The sequence below is a fragment of the Schistocerca americana genome, chromosome 4, assembly GCF_021461395.2.
Source record: "Schistocerca americana isolate TAMUIC-IGC-003095 chromosome 4, iqSchAmer2.1, whole genome shotgun sequence".
Taxonomy (NCBI): Eukaryota; Metazoa; Arthropoda; class Insecta; order Orthoptera; family Acrididae; genus Schistocerca; species Schistocerca americana.
Window position 1 is genome coordinate 268,630,305 of NC_060122.1, and position 12,598 is coordinate 268,642,902.

General features: G+C 44.1%; 1 protein-coding gene across 1 annotated transcript in view; it reads right to left on the minus strand.

Annotated features, from left to right (window-relative positions):
• Window positions 1–4,576, minus strand: part of LOC124613394 — a 138,145-nt gene extending 133,569 nt beyond the window's left edge. Inside the window, exon 1 of the mRNA XM_047142096.1 lies at window positions 4,415–4,576. Within this exon, the coding sequence (XP_046998052.1) occupies window positions 4,415–4,576 (162 nt within the window). The remainder of the gene's footprint in view (window positions 1–4,414) is intronic.
• Window positions 4,577–12,598: the final 8,022 nt, after the last annotated feature.

A 12,598-nucleotide genomic window follows, 5' to 3' on the forward strand; every position in this document is an offset into this window, starting at 1 on the left:
TGCTACTTGAAGTAAAAATCTGAAACGGGATGATTTTTCCGTTATGTAGTTATTGAGAAGCCACGTCAGCCACTGTAATTTACGACAAGTTAGATAAGTAATTAAAAATAATTGAGGGTCACTGTAGATCATTTTGATAGTTTTCTCTTTTGTGAAACTTAATTTAAACCTAGATTATAGATGTGATATGGCATAGCTCATCCTTCGATCCATTGTAGAACTTGGAAACCCATTCAGGGAATATTCTTCACATTTTTGTTGAACGCAGTTGGTTTTTACCATCCTGTATTAAAACATTTCCTTTTATCGACAGTGCAATTTATAAACAATGTTTTGTGAGTAGAATAAAATTTCCAATGGTAAACTTAATTGCTTTTTCGACGTTATTTTACCAGCTAACTAAAAATAGGAAAGCCTTGAACCCCTTCCACTAAATTTAGTTAGTATTAAGATTCTTTTACAGGAAGTGCAGTGGAGCTGACGCTGAAATCATTAAGTATTTGGTTATATCGTCGCTAGTCTCACTGAACTCTTCTGAATTCTACGTGTCTTGTGTGGTCTGGCGTCTCCTTACCAGCAACAGGTCCCAGGTTCAAACTAGTCAATTCCCTAAAAAACACGCTCAGAACATCGTTGCGCGAAAGTGGAAGGGAGACACGATATAGAACACCAGAAACCACGCAGAATGTTAGACCTTCATTCGATCCCTGCGAAACCCTACATTTCAGCAGGATAATGCACGACCGCCTGCTGAAGGTACTGTACGGGCCTTTCTGGATACAGAATATGTTCGACTACTGCCCTGGCCAAAACATTCTGCAGATCTCTCACCAATTGAAAACGTCTGGTCAATGGTGGCCGAGCAACTGGCTCGTCACAATACGCCAGTCACTACTCTTGATGAACTGTGGTGTCGTGCTGAAGCTGCATGGGCAGCTGTACCTGTACACGACATGCAAGCTCTGTTTCACTCAATGCCCATGCGTATCAAGGCCATTATTACGGCCAGAGGTGGTGGTTCTGGGTACTGATTTCTCAGGATCTATGCACCCAAACTGCGTGAAAATGTAATCACATGTCATTTCTAGTATAATATATTTGTCCAATGAATACCCGTTTATCATCTGCATTTTTTCTTGGTGTAGCAATTTTAATGGCCAGTACTGTAGACGTAAGAGGAATGTTCAGTAAGTAATGCAACACGTTTTTTCTGGGCCAGTGTCGTTTTGAAAAATGTGGTAATTGTTGTGAAACACTGGATTATTATTAAGTTCCACTATGTGTCGGCGCTATACGTAACCTCCGAAATGGCGCCTGAAAAGGATTTGCGTTACAAGGAGAGACCTGCCATTTAGCTTCATTTGGCGGTAAACCAGAGCAACGTAGTTATTAATAGGTGCTTGTAGACTACCTACGGAAACCTGGCAGTAAACAAATGGACGGCACGTGGTTAGGTAAAGCGTTCGTGATCGTCCCGGCAAGATCGCGAAAACCTGTCCGATTTCCCGAGTGCTGGCTTGCCGCACACAGCTGCGATTCCTGCACTGAAGAAACGACTTCAGCGTGTTTTCGAAGCCACAAAATGCAAACGACCATCACCATCATCATCTTCCTGACAACCTGAACCTGAGACAAGTTTGCACACCCTAGAGGAGCTCACAAAACTTCATTGGTTCTGTCCGATTTCCCGAGTGCTGGCTGGCCGCACACAGCTGCGATTCCTGCACTGAAGAAACGACTTCAGCGTGTTTTCGAAGCCACAAAATGCAAACGACTATCACCATCATCATCTTCCTGACAACCTGAACCTGAGACAAGTTTGCACACCCTAGAGGAGCTCACAAAACTTTATTGGTTCTGTCCGATTTCCCGAGTGCTGGCTGGCCGCACACAGCTGCGATTCCTGCACTGAAGAAACGACTTCAGCGTGTTTTCGAAGCCACAAAATGCAAACGACCATCACCATCATCATCTTCCTGACAACCTGAACCTGAGACAAGTTTGCACACCCTAGAGGAGCTCACAAAACTTCATTGGTTCTGTCCGATTTCCCGAGTGCTGGCTGGCCGCACACAGCTGCGATTCCTGCACTGAAGAAACGACTTCAGCGTGTTTTCGAAGCCACAAAATGCAAACGACCATCACCATCATCATCTTCCTGGCAACCTGAACCTGAGACAAGTTTGCACACCCTAGAGGAGCTCACAAAACTTCATTGGTTCTGTCCGATTTCCCGAGTGCTGGCTGGCCGCACACAGCTGCGATTCCTGCACTGAAGAAACGACTTCAGCGTGTTTTCGAAGCTACAAAATGCAAACGACCATCACCATCATCATCTTCCTGACAACCTGAACCTGAGACAAGTTTGCACACCCTAGAGGAGCTCACAAAACTTCATTGGTTCTGTCCGATTTCCCGAGTGCTGGCTGGCCGCACACAGCTGCGATTCCTGCACTGAAGAAACGACTTCAGCGTGTTTTCGAAGCCACAAAATGCAAACGACCATCACCATCATCATCTTCCTGACAACCTGAACCTGAGACAAGTTTGCACACCCTAGAGGAGCTCACAAAACTTCATTGGTTCTGTCCGATTTCCCGAGTGCTGGCTGGCCGCACACAGCTGCGATTCCTGCACTGAAGAAACGACTTCAGCGTGTTTTGGAAGCCACAAAATGCAAACGACCATCACCATCATCATCTTCCTGACAACCTGAACCTGAGACGAGCTTGCACACCCTAGAGGAGCTCACAAAACTTCATTGGCTGTTCTTCCTCATCCTCCTTATGGCCCGAGTCTCGCACCTTCCATCTATTTGGTGCAACGAAGGAAGCACTCTACGGAAATAGTACTTGGGTGATGAGGAGGTTACTGATGCTGCAAGACGTTCGCTTCAACATCGACCAGTAAATTGGTACCATCGGGGCAAAATGTTCAATTGTTTGTGAAATCTTATGGGACTTAACTTCTAAAGCTATCAATTCATCTAAGTACCTGGGTGTTAAAATTACGAGCAACTTCAGTTGGAAAGACCACATAGATAATATTGTGGAGAAGGCGAGCCAAAGGTTGCGTTTCATTGGCAGGACACTTAGAAGATGCAACAAGTCCACTAAAGAGACAGCTTACACTACACTCGTTCGTCCTCTGTTAGAATATTGCTGCGCGGTGTGGGATCCTTACCAGGTGGGATTGACGGAAGACATCGAAAGGGTGCAAAAAAGGGCAGCTCGTTTTGTATTATCATGTAATAGGGGAGAGAGTGTGGCAGATATGATACGCGAGTTGGGATGGAAGTCATTACAGCAAAGACGTTTTTCGTCGCGGTGAGATATATTTACGAAATTTCAATCACCAACTTTCTCTTCCGAATGCGAAAATATTTTGTTGAGCCCAACCTACATAGGTAGGAATGATCATCAAAATAAAATAAGAGAAATCAGAGCTCGAACAAAAAGGTTTAGGTGTTCTTTTTTCCCGCGTGCTGTTCGGGAGTGGAATGGTAGAGAGATAGTATGATTGTGGTTCGATGAACCCTCTGCCAAGCACTTAAATGTGAATTTCAGAGTAATCATGTAGATGTATGTCATCAGTCCCTAAGGATACAAACTACTTAACCTAAATTATCCTAAGGACAAACATACACACCCATGCCCGAGGGAAGACTCGAACCTCCGCCGGGACCAGCCACACACTCCATAACTGCAGTGCCGAGACCGCTCGGCTAATCCCGCGCGGCCCACCGGGGCAGACAGTACCTCCCAGTAAGGTGGTTTAAGGCCGTGTCACTGAACGGAGATAAGTTGCAAAATTGTGTTTTGTAGACAAAAGTGTGAGGGAAATATGGTATACTGGACTCTTGAATAAAGCCAACGTATGAAACTTCCTAGCAGATTAAAACTGTGTGCCGGACCAAACTCGAACTCGGGACCTTTGCCTTCGCGGGCAAGTGCTCTACCAACTGAGCTACCCAAGCACGACTCACGCCCCGTCCTCACAGCTTTACTTCTGCCAGTACCTCGCCTCCTACCTTCCAAACTTTACAGAAGCTCTCCTGCGAACCTTGCAGAACCAGCACTCCTGAAAGAAAGGTAAGTAAAGCGGAAGTAAAGCTGTGAGGACGGGGCGTGAGTCGTGCTTGGGTAGCTCAGTTGGTAGAGCACTTGCCCGCGAAAGGCAAAGCTCCCGACTTCGAGTCTCGGTCCGGCACACAGTTTTAATCTGCCAGGAAGTTTCATATCAGCGCACACTCCGCTGCAGAGTGGAAATTCTCAGTCTGGAAAGCCAACGTACTTTACGAAAAAAGATATTTTGCACCACTTATTGAATGCTTCTCGTAGATGTAGAAGAGAGCAATTAAAAAAAAATTAATCCTCGGGTCAGCTTATCGTGCAGAAAACTGAGTGGTACTCACCGGGGCAGCGAGATCGCAGACCTCGTAAGGCAGCAGCGGCTCCTCCGAGCAGTCCTCGCCGTCCTCCTGCAGGAATGGCGGCCGCGGGGGCGGAGGCACGAGGAAGCGCGGCGGGGGCGGCCCGGGGCAGTGCTGGCAGGCGGCGGCGCGCTCCGGGGACATGCTGCGACCGCGCCTGCGGGCACACAGTGCACGGGCCTGCAGCGTGACCGCTCGCTCACCACGCAAAGCGTGTCTTATTCCGGGGCCCGCCGGTGTGCCCGTGCGGTTCTAGGCGCTACAGTCTGGAACCGCGCGACCGCTACGGTCGCAGGTCCGAATCCTGCCTCGGGCATGCATGTGCGTGATGTCCTTAGGTTAGTTACGTTTAAGTGGGGGGGGGGGGGGGGGGGGTAGGATGAATTTTGCACAACATACAAACCATACTTACAGGTGTCAAACTTTAGAATCTATTTAATTTATGAAAAAATGAATGAGCTGTTACGTTTTAAAATTTATTTAGAAAAAAATCAAATTTTGTAGTTAATTATCTCAGTTTTTACCACAGTTTTTAATACATTTGGAAAATTCTAGAGTTTCATACACCTGTAAGTATGGTTTGTGTGCTGTGCAAAATTCATCAAAGAATCTCTCTTACTTGTGAAGAAAAGTGTACCTATAGCAACAAATGCAGCCAACAGTTAGTGAAAAATTATGAAATTTCATATCTAAAAAAAATTTATTTTGTTATGTTTTTGCACTTCCACTGCTATGGGTGTGAATCCTGAATCGTTCCTGGTCATGCTGACAAAGTCTTATGAATTTATTTGTAAAAAATTATAGACAGTTGAAAATAAAATGTCTTGTGGTGCCTCTCCTGCTCCAAGTCGGCCCGTTTCACGTCCTACCCCCCTTAAGTAGTTCTAAGTTCTAGGAGACTGATGACCTCAGATGTTAAGTCCCATAGTGCTCAGAGCCATTTGAACCATTTTGTTATTCCGGCTCTCGAGCTACGAGCATTTGACGTGGCAGGGGGAGCAACCTGTCCACGACCACACTCGGTCAGCACGTGCATCAAAGAAATTATCACTGCCAAAGATATAACGCTCGGCAAAAAAATACATCTATCAGCCTACAGTTACTGCCAGCTTCACCACTCCACTTACCCTTCCACGACCTAGGAAGGCTTAGTGTGCAATACTGTAAGTAGGCTGTTTAGGTTTTTATGTTGGTAACGGCACGTAGCGCTCTGTATGAAAATCACTGACCGTGCTGTGTGCAGTCTGTGGCTGTTTTGCATTGTTAGGATTTTTGCTATTTTAGTGTTGGGCAGTTTGATGTGAACATAGCGTAGCGTTGCGCAGTTGGAGGTGAGCCGCCGGCAGCGTGGTGGATGTGGGAGAGAGATAGCAGAATTTTGAGAGGGTACGATCTAGACGTGTGTCCATCAGGAAGAGTAAATTTGCAATAGTGGATATCATGAACTGTCATTTGCTAACTATGCCTATCAGTAGTTAGCGCCTTCAGTAGTTAGAATCTTTTACTCAGCTGGCAGTATCGGCGCACGCTGCATTGCCGTGGTTTGAGTAACGAGGATTTTTGTGAGGTAGGTGATTCATGACAGGTATAGGTTATAGTTAGTCAGGGGCATTCTTTTGTAGGGATTATTGAAAGCCAGATTGCGTTGCGCTAAAAAAATATTCTGTCAGTTTAGTGATGATCAGAATAAGTAAAGAGAGAAATGTCTGAGTACGTTCAGTTTTGCTTAGCTGTTTGAAAATCAAATAACGTAAGAGGTTTATCAGCACAGTAATTCATTAATTTTCCAAAGGAGACGTTTCAATAAAGCGGTCAATTACCGGCATCAACGAAATTATCAGTACCAGGGCATACCGCGGGCCAAAGCAACATCTATATTAACTTTCAAATGGTTCAAATGAGTCTGAACACTATGGGACGTAACATCTGACGTCATCAGTACCCTAGAACTTAGAACTGCTTAAACCTAACTAACCTAAGGACACCACACATATCCATCGCCGAGGCAGGATTCGAACCTGCGATTGTAGCGGTCGAGCGGTTCCAGACTGTAGTGCCTAGAACCGCTCGGCCACACCGGCCGGCTATTAACTTTCCATCAGCTGCAGTACACCATACCGCTCTTACTGAACAATGTAACTTCTCCGATTCTCATATTTAAGCATCGGACCGCCTGTCACGACTATCGATACTGGATACCCAAGGCCCTTCTACACTAAAGATCGTTTAGCAAATCTTGACTGAGTGCCCGGAAATTACCCCGATATAAATGGGTCTATGCCGGGTGAAAGAATAAGATTTGCATACCTCTGTCCGACTATGGAGACTTAAGCTATGAACCTACTAGGTTTCCCTGAATGGAGCAGCTTTACAGCTGAAGTTCATGAAATAAGACACGCATTCAGATACGCGAAGTATAATGTGGATTATATTCTGTTAAAACAAATTTGCGGAGCTCTTCGAGATTATGACATCAGTCCTGAAGCTTGAAAACGAAGTATTAATTCGATGTACACGAACAAATCTATCAGAATTTAACTTCTCTGTGGGGCATTCCGGAATGAGACAACGAAATCGCTGACCAATTAGCAAATCTGGAAATCCCGGGTTCGAGTCCCGGTCGGGGCACACATTTTCAGCTGTCCCTATCGAGGTATATCAACAACACCTGTCGGCAGCTAAGGGTTTCAATTAATTATCAATTAGCAAAGAGTTCCATGACCGAGGATTCCCCTTCTTTGTACATCTACTTTACACAGACTTCCTAACAACTGTAACTAAAGGAATGTTTCGATGATAGGCAATGAAAACCTCGTACTCCATTTTTTTAAATTTTACAGGAGAAGCAAAAGCAGTTTCTTGAAAATAATATAAAGTGATACATAGTAAGTTGCTACTTGCATAACTATACAGTAGAAACCCAGTTATTGACAAATTAGGGAGATCCATGCACTGTCAAATATCTCTTTGATAATGGGATGCTCGTTATCGAAGTTACGGGGTTGTCACAGGCAGAGTTACTAGGTTTTCATTACCTACCATTGATTTAGTATTTAGTATCAGTTCTGGGAAACCTCTCAGATTACGAAAGTGCAAAACCTTGCATAGATTCATCAATGCATTCCCAAAAGAACATGGCATCGACTTAAAACTTTTACGACTGCATACAAGATCATCCATAAGAATACGAAATGAACATGTATATCAGGCACATCCCTACCAAAACAAAATATTATCACTTCCATAGTGCGAAGATCAGCCCTCATTACTTGCAGAGTTAAAACATCCACTACTGCAGGCCGAAGTGGCCGAGCGGTTCTAGGCGCTACAGTCTGGAACCGCGCGACCGCTACTGTCGCAGGTTCGAATCCCGCTTCGGGCATGGATGTGTGTGATGTCCTTAGGTTAGTCAGGTTTAAGTAGTTCTAAGTTCTAGGGGACTGATGACCTTAGAAGTTAAGCGCCATAGTGCTCAGAGCCATTTTGAACCATCCACTACTCGGCTGTTATCGCTACACCAGTCAGTACGCTAAACTGTATAAAGCAATCGTCATACTGGGAATCCCCCTACCAGCAAGAGTGAACCAAAAATCTACATTCATATCGCAGATACTTTGAAGGGACGGATATTTACCGCTAAATTCCAAGATCTGAAGAAACCAAGTCACAGCAACCGCAATATTCGAGTGCCCTCACAGGTGCACAGCGGCACATGCTACCAGAGGAAGAAATCTTATGCAGTCATCTTCTAATAGGTTACTTGTGTACAGTGTTAATCCCTTGCCCCATCTGTTATTTAATTCCAATGTTGAACAACACATAACTCACTACAGTGAAACATGATTTTCTATCATTAACGTCCTCAGTACACGTTACATGTTTATCTTATTTATAATAATAATATACAATTTAGCAATAGTCACATCTATCGAAAATTGCTACTAACATAACTCATATGTAATTGTGAAGTATTAAATAACGATATGATTGGTTAACTAGTAGAGCAGCCAGACCCCAAATAAATACAACAAAAAAATACATGTTTCCTAGTTACGCATGGACTTGGCACCCGCTCTGACCTGACGTAGCAAGTAACTCGTAGCTGAGCGAAGCGATTGGAACATACTCGTATCGGGAGGGAAATCGGCCTACAATGAAAACTGCACGCCTGATAAGTAAACGTTAGTGAATTCATTATTTTTATCTCTGCATTTTCTGTCCTACTTGCTTACAAACACTGTTGTGTAACACACTGGTGCACTAAACTTAAGGATGAAAGTAACTTTCGCGAGATGTGTCGTCTCTATCAAATAATAAAGTTGTTGCAGTATAGTACAGAAGGCAAGTGAAAGAAATACGCAGTGAGACGAACAGGAATGAGACGTTTATTCAAAGACAGCAATCACAGTTAAGTCACCGCAATTTCTGATGGTCCCTTGACATTACAACAGAAGCTATGCGTCAGTTAATACTGTATGTGATCACCACGGATGGCAATGATTGCTCTGCAACTTACTCCCCATGCTGGCAACGAGGATGGTAAGGAGTTCATGTGTTGGAAGCGTTCCATTCCCTCACCAGAGCCGTCAACGTTACTGTATGGGCGTTGGTACAAGTGGACGTTCTGCAAAATGTGTACCCAATGCCTCCCACAACCGATTGGATCTATGTCGGAGGAACGGCAGGTCAGTCTGTTCACAGAACATCATCTCGTTCCAAGAGCTTCTTGACGTGCTCAGTTCAATGCGGTCGCTCATTGTCATCTATAAAATTGATATCAGGGCCGAATGTACCCACGGAGAAAGCACATGGGGCTGGAGTATCGCGTCACAGTAACGTTGATCTGTGGAGTGCCGTGTTCGAAGTTTTGGAGGTCAGTTCGCCCATGCAAAATAATGGCTCCCCACACGCTAACAGCTAGACCATCAAAACGATCATGTTCGACAATGTTCCTTGGTGTATTACCTGTTCCCACCTCTTTCCATATGATGCTACGTAATTTACCCAGGAACACTGCTGCACATGATGTTTTGACGGTCTAGGTTTACGGTCTGTGGAGGCATAATGTTACTTGGGGGTACTGATTTCAAAATATTCGAACACAGTACACTCACAAGACAACGTCGTAGTGGTACTGAACTCCTTAACCGTGTGCGTCTTTCCAGGGATGCACTCCGTCCCGACTCCAATTTTACGAATGACAATGCCCGACAGCTTCGAACAACGTAAGTGGAGAATCTCTTGAAACAGGAAGAAATTTGTCGAATGGACTGACCTGCGTGTTCCCCCGACTTAAATCCTATCGTGCACGTGTGGGACGCGTTGGGGAGATGTACTGCAACACGTTCACATGCACGTTAACCAGTTGTCAAACGCGCTTGTGGCGCAGCGAAACGCCCTATCTCAGGAACTGCTTAGGCCGGTATTATACTATCAAATTTCTTTTTCAAAGTTAATATGTTAAATATTTTTGTCAAAGAAGTTTGATGGTGTAATAGGGCACTTTGTCAAACCTCGTCCGTCGTCAAATGAATTTGATCAAATCGAGGGCCTCTCTGTAGATTTGATCATAGAAGTCGCTTGTCTTCTGTTCACAGCAATGTGACATGTCACCACATGGAACGCTAGCATCGCTGCAGCGTTGTCATCTGTAGTGTTTTTATAAAAATTGCCGGTGAATACAATTGGTGTGTACCGACAACTACAAAATTAATAGAGATGTATGACGCTGATGAGGCGCTTTACAACGTGAGGCACCCTGAATACAAAAATTAATTAAGAAGATTGGAGATCTAACCTAATCTAACTCTTTCTGTAGCAAGGAATCTGAGTGTTACAGTGAGCCTGTCTTCCGCAGATCTAGCAGTTCTTAAGCGAGTATTGTGCTTTGTGATATACACTTCACTGAACAAATACTGAAATGTATGCTCATCTGTTCTTAAGTAATTTATGTACGACTTTACGTCCTCAACTACTAGATCACGTAAGAAGTTTTGTTGAATGCTTTTATCGTCTCGTCGTAAAACCCACGGCTTCACCCAGGAACGTTTCCTTTTTTTTTCCCCGCTTCCCTTCCACATGTGCACACAGTGCAATTGTGGTACATAATACAACTGCTGCGGTTAATAACAGTTGTTGTTGTTGTTGTTGCTGTTGTTATTGATGCTGTCATCTTGAACTTTGCCGAAAAGTATGATGACAGTGTAATACCCCTTTTTAGCGCCACGTACAAGATCTTTGTCAAATAAATTTGACGAATATTTCATCAAATCTTTTACAAAGAAATTTGATAGTGTAGAGTGTGAGTGTGTGTGTGTGTGTGTGTGTGTGTGTGTGTGTGTGTGTGTGTGTGTGTGTGTGTGGTTTGAGGTTTTCGGGCGCTATACCGGCCTTATCAACATTGAGGGTGGTATGGGACTACGTTGCAGGGCATGGATCAGTGTCCATGGCGATCACACACACCATTGAGAAACATGTCTCGCCTTTTGTAATGTCCAGGAGCCCAGCATAAATCGCGGTGACTTGTAGTATAATTATTGTCTCTCAATAAAAGTATCACTTCTGTCATCTCAAATGGTTCAAATGGCTCTCAGCACTATGGGACTAAACATCTGAGGTCATTAGTCCCCAATAACTTAGAACTACGTAAACCTAACTAACCTAAGGACATCACATACATCCATGGCCGAGGGAGGATTCGAACCTGCGACCGTAGCGGTCCGGACTGAAGTCTGTCGTCTCATAGGGTATTTCTTTCAGTTACTTTGCGTACTATACCGCAGCAATTCTTTCGATCTATGGTCCCAGTTTCAGCGAGCTGTATTCGTAGCAATGACATCTTGCGAAAATTACGTTTGTCCCTAATTTGTGCACACCAGGGTATCATAAAACAGCCACAATTTAGTTCGCTAAGTAAAAGCCTAGAAGCAAAATTTTTGTCTACTATAATGTTAGTCAAGATTTGGAATACGAGTAACGTTTTGCATTCCTCTCTTTGGCACTGAGCGTAACTCACAAGACTACAAATATTTCTTTCTGCCACTACTAGAAATTATAAATAGTACTGATACACACGCTCTACTGCGAACCGGGTCAGAAAGTTTTGTCGAGTACAGCGCCCTATCTCGTTCTCTTGCATCCTTAAAATAATGAACACGAAAAGAGCAAATGGCAAAAATATTACATTAATTATTTCCATAACTGCCCAGAATGAAAGTGGGTGGATAGTTCCTTCGGTCAATAAGAAATACTATTCACGTTTTTTGCTGATAACAGAGGGAAGCATTTTCTAAATTTGTTATCAAAATATATGTAACGTTCCAGATTTTGTTTTAAACTTTTTGAATCGTCATTTAGTGATGTACCCGAAACTTCAGCAAGAATTGAGGTTTTTAGTTTTCTATGGAACCGAGATAACTTGGATGAAAAGATGAGCGAGGGGAATGCTTCTGTTTCTTTAAAAGCACGCCACTGCTCACAAACTATAAGAGGTGCGAAAATAAATTTTCGACTCTCAATTTCAAATGGTTGCAACAGCGAACAAGGAAGACATCGAGGAAACTCGATCCTAATAATGTGTAAACAATTTGTACCTTGAAATTATCCCAGCCGGAAGCAACCCCGGCTTATTCCGGGCGTGTCCAGTAGAATGTACGTCCCACCTCCTAACTTTCGCAGAGCGCACTACTCCGTCCTCACACCACTGTGGCAACCACCACTCGACTGTCAAGTCAACTAGCCAATCGAGCTGTACGTGGGAACTCAGGCTCGCTCCGGCAGATGTCTGTTGCCCGCTGCTGCCCCACTGCACCTCGCGTCTGCAAGCACGAGACAAGACGGTGAGGAACTTACAAGCATTTCTGAAGGTTGAAATGACCGACTTTACTATGTAGTGATGCGTAAGAAGGATTCTGAGTCAGAACTGTTTTTGGGGCCTTAACGTCTTCGTGAAGGGGTTGACATATAATCTTATTCACTGTTTCTCAAATCTTAGATGTAAGCAGTCGAGTCATTTGCTATCTAGAGGTGTTCACGGTACGGGGAGCCTAGGTTTTTCACCTCAAGTAAGTTTTGACACAAAGATCTCGCACCACCACTGCAAACTTGAGTGATACAGGCATTAGTGCCACTGAAGTCATTAAAACTCAACAAAGTCCTAGGGCCCGA